A 3980-nucleotide genomic window follows, 5' to 3' on the forward strand; every position below is an offset into this window, starting at 1 on the left:
AAACTGTTGTTGACATTTTTTTCTTAAAAACGCGCGGGGAAAATTAAAATGAGTAATGATTCGTTATTTGCGCACGCGTGTGTGTGTGTGGATTGTCGAAGGGAATGCGTGTTTCATCTCACGTTCGGGTGTCACCAATTTTGTAGTGGGGGGGGGGGGTCAGAAATTTAAGTGAGATAAAAAATAACGAAACAAACGACACCTCCTTCTGATTCAAATGCACAGCATTTATTTTTTAAACAACAACAATAAGGTGATCACAAAAGGTCCAACAGGTGAGAGTCCTTTCGATGCCATAGTAATTAGAAATGTTAGGTGAAAGTCCTGCACGAAAGCAATTAAAGAAAAAAGAATTCAAAGTTTGTGTATCTGGTGAAGTTCGCCTTGCTTAAAAAGTCCCATAAGAAAAGAAATTCAAGAAGTGAGTGATTTTGTTGTTATTAGCTTTAGTAGATGTTCGGGATGAATGCGTGTGTGCACATAATTGCCATCATAAGTACGTTGGTGAAACTCAGCGTAAATTGAAAAAAGGCTCAATGAACACAAAAGAGATATAAAAAATAGCAATTCTCTAAGTGCATTATTCTCTCATTCATTGCAACATAACCACACCTTTGACTTTAAACAAGCAAAAGTAGTTAAATTTATTTCAAATAAACCGCGCCGGAGACTTCTTGAATCTGCGCTTATCGCAATTTCAAGCACTATTAAACAACGTGGAGGTTTCTATAACATAGCGCCATTAATAAGTAAACTGTTATTAAAAGAACATTATTTAACTGTGGACACAGGTTAACTTTCTCACACCATTCAAACACACCCTGTAATAATTAACACATAATCTCAATCAATAAATTACATAAAAAACACTCATTTCATTTCTGTTACAAACTTATATTTGAATTTCAACAGATATATCTTTTTCCCAATAAGAATATAAATTTGCGTTCATAGTTTTAAAATTAAATTAACGACTATATGACGTCACTAAAATTTCCTTCTCTTTAACAGCGCCAGCCCTCCCCCTCCTTTTTGAATTTCCAACATCAATTTTCCGTTTCTCTGAAATAGAACTGCCTCACACTGTGCACGTGAAATATTTTCAAATATTTTGTACTGGTATATTTTTTGGTTTCTTAATCTCATTCATCCAGAGGAAGTCTCGAAATAAAGACGAAACGTTGATGAACACATAATACGGTTTGTTCCTTTTTATTTTCTCTATTTTGTCGGAATACTATTTCCATTATTTTCATCATACATATATATATATATATATATTCTAAACTAATCATGGATCATATTTGTTTGTAATTTGAGGGGTGGGGCGCATACACAAACTCACACATGCCACATATTGATTTTTAAATAAACGAAAAGAAAAAGAAAAAGAAAAAGAAAAAAAATAAGTTTATTAGTAATTAATGCATTTTATGGGCAAATGTGCGCATGTTAACATCAATAATATGTATTTGCATCGAAAACTCTTAATACACTAAACTTACCGTCAGGTATCTTATGTATGAAGAACCTGGGGCTCATTTTTCATTTATAAGCTTTAAACATCACAGAAGTGCCACCGAAACCGTACAATGTCTTGCAAAGAAAGAAAAGAAACATTACAATTTTAAACTAATGCTATAGATATACTATTAGCACACACACACACACACGCACACAAGCACACGCACACACATAAGAGTGTCATTCAATATATAAGATTCATATTTCGATGTGAAGACTTATAATACAAATAGATGTTTTTAACGTAATTTCGCACTAATGTCACACTTTTTCCCAAATGTGTTCCCTCGCCGCTAAAATATTTGGACTGATGCCTCACCAAGTCGCTCACAATACAACTGCATTGTCACTTTCAAACTTCTCGCCTCTCGTGAACGATTGCAAGGGATCAAACAGGTAAAATTCCAAAGAAGCAAGGTCTGGGCTGTTAGGAGGATGAGTGAGTAATCCCCAACCCTACTCGTTGATAGTCAGCACTGTTTGAGTAGCTGACTGAGGCCTTGCGTTGTCGTGATGCAATATGCTTTTTGATGACTAATGACCTGTGCGTTTGTTCTTTGGGTCTTTGCCTGCCTCAGAAGTTCACAATAGTTACCACTATTCACAGGGCTTCCTATCTCAAGGAATGAAATCGTGCATATCACAAAACACGTGAGCATCACTTTCTTCGAGGAATTCTTGAACTTCATGTTTCCACACCGTTTAGAGTCAGGCTCATGGTACCAAAGCGATGTTTCGTCACATGTTACCACTCATCACTATCCTTCTCATAGCTGGAGAGACACTGCTCGACTTTTCTCCATTTGTGCTCTGCACTAAGCATCTTGGGTACCCACCGGCAGCTGAACTTAGAGTAGCCGAGGTCATCATGCACAAGTTTGGGTGTTGTCCCCACAGATAACCTCAAAACTCTTGATTCATTGTTTTTCTTCGGTCAAACTGAATGAGGTTATTGACTGATTTGATTTCCTAAGGAGACCTAACTTCTCTAGGCTTTCCAGGTCTGTCTTCATCCTCAACAATGTTCCGTCTATCTTTAAACAATTTATTTCACATATACAATTCTCGGCTGAAACACATGCCAACATGCACAGTTGACAATCTCCTATGAATTTCCACTGGTTTGAACCCTTAAGCAGTCAAAATTTTGTTGATAGCTGACCGTTGTTCAATCCTGGCTCATTCCTTTTGGTTGAGCATCGTGGTAAATAGCTAAAACCCTCACGGTGTTTCTGGAATCTGCAAAAGAAAGTAAAACCAATGTGAAAAAGTAAAACAAAATCATTTGCAAAAGTAAAATTAAATCTGTATTAGACATTCTTATACCAAGAAAATCACCTTATTTATTGAATGACTATTATATGTTAATACGTTTTAATAAATAACTCTACGTTATTAATTGTCATATGAATCGTTTTAATTGTTCTCTGAGAGGACTGTTATTAAAAGTTTATTTATTTAGTTTAATTTTAATTTCATTTACTTTAATTATTCATTAAAGTTGACATCAGATCCTTTTAAAAACAGTTGTAAGCTTTACTAAATCATGCTAAGAGAGTTATTTCCCTGTACTGTTCAATTTTCATAGATAAAACTAATGTGTTTTATGCTTCCATTAATCCATCAAGTCCATTGAACAACGTCAACCTCTCATTGTCACCTTTTTATATTTTAGCTAGGCCTTCGACACAGTTGATAGAGATATGTTTTGGGAGTTATTGAGACGCTATGGTTGCCCACAGACCTTCACAAGAGTACTGCGCAGTTTCCATGATGGCATTACTGCTCGTGTTTGCAGGGGCGACGGATGCTCAGACTCCTTTAGCGTTGGACACGGCGTCAAGCAAGGCTGTGTCCTCCCGCCAACTCTGTTTACAATCTTCCTTGCTGCTGTCCTGAAAAGCATGCCTGAAGAACTCGATGATCTCTACATCCGAACCAGAAGTGATGGTGACCTTTTCAACCTCAGACGCTTGAGAGCAAAAACCAGGACACATGAGTTAGTGATCAAGGAACTACTTGTGACCCACAGACCCCAAGCAATGCAAGATTTAGTGATAGCATTTGCCGAGACATCCAAGAAATTTGGACTGACAATCAACAGCAAGAAGACTGAAGTTTTGATTCAAGATACCCGTGACACAAAGATTAACCCCAGAGAAGTACTCCTTAATGGACTCCATTGGCGGAAGTTGAACAGTTCACCTACCTGAGCAGTACCATTACGAACACTTGAAAAATGGATGAAGAACTGACAAAATGGATCCAAGCGGTTGCATCAGCCTTCGTAAAATTAAGAGATTAAACCTGATACAACAAAGGCACCTCTGTCATCTAATGGGCATTTCTTGGAAAGACTATTATCGAATTTTGAAGTACTAGAAAAGGCTAAAATGTCGAGTGCTGAAGAAATAATCGTAACAAACCAACTGAGATGGACAGGATATGTCACACGC

The 3980-nt window shown here is 36.9% G+C and overlaps 1 protein-coding gene across 1 annotated transcript; it reads left to right on the forward strand.

The window, feature by feature from the left end:
- The first annotated feature begins 3227 nt into the window (after positions 1 to 3227).
- LOC145243813 (uncharacterized) lies at positions 3228 to 3737 on the forward strand. Its single transcript, XM_080106842.1, has one exon. It carries the CDS (start codon positions 3228 to 3230, stop codon positions 3735 to 3737), a length of 510 nt encoding a protein of 169 aa, XP_079962968.1.
- Positions 3738 to 3980: the final 243 nt, after the last annotated feature.

Source organism: Euprymna scolopes, chromosome 22, assembly GCF_053919585.1.
Source record: "Euprymna scolopes isolate OS-2025 chromosome 22, ASM5391958v1, whole genome shotgun sequence".
In the NCBI taxonomy this organism is placed as follows: domain Eukaryota; kingdom Metazoa; phylum Mollusca; class Cephalopoda; order Sepiida; family Sepiolidae; genus Euprymna; species Euprymna scolopes.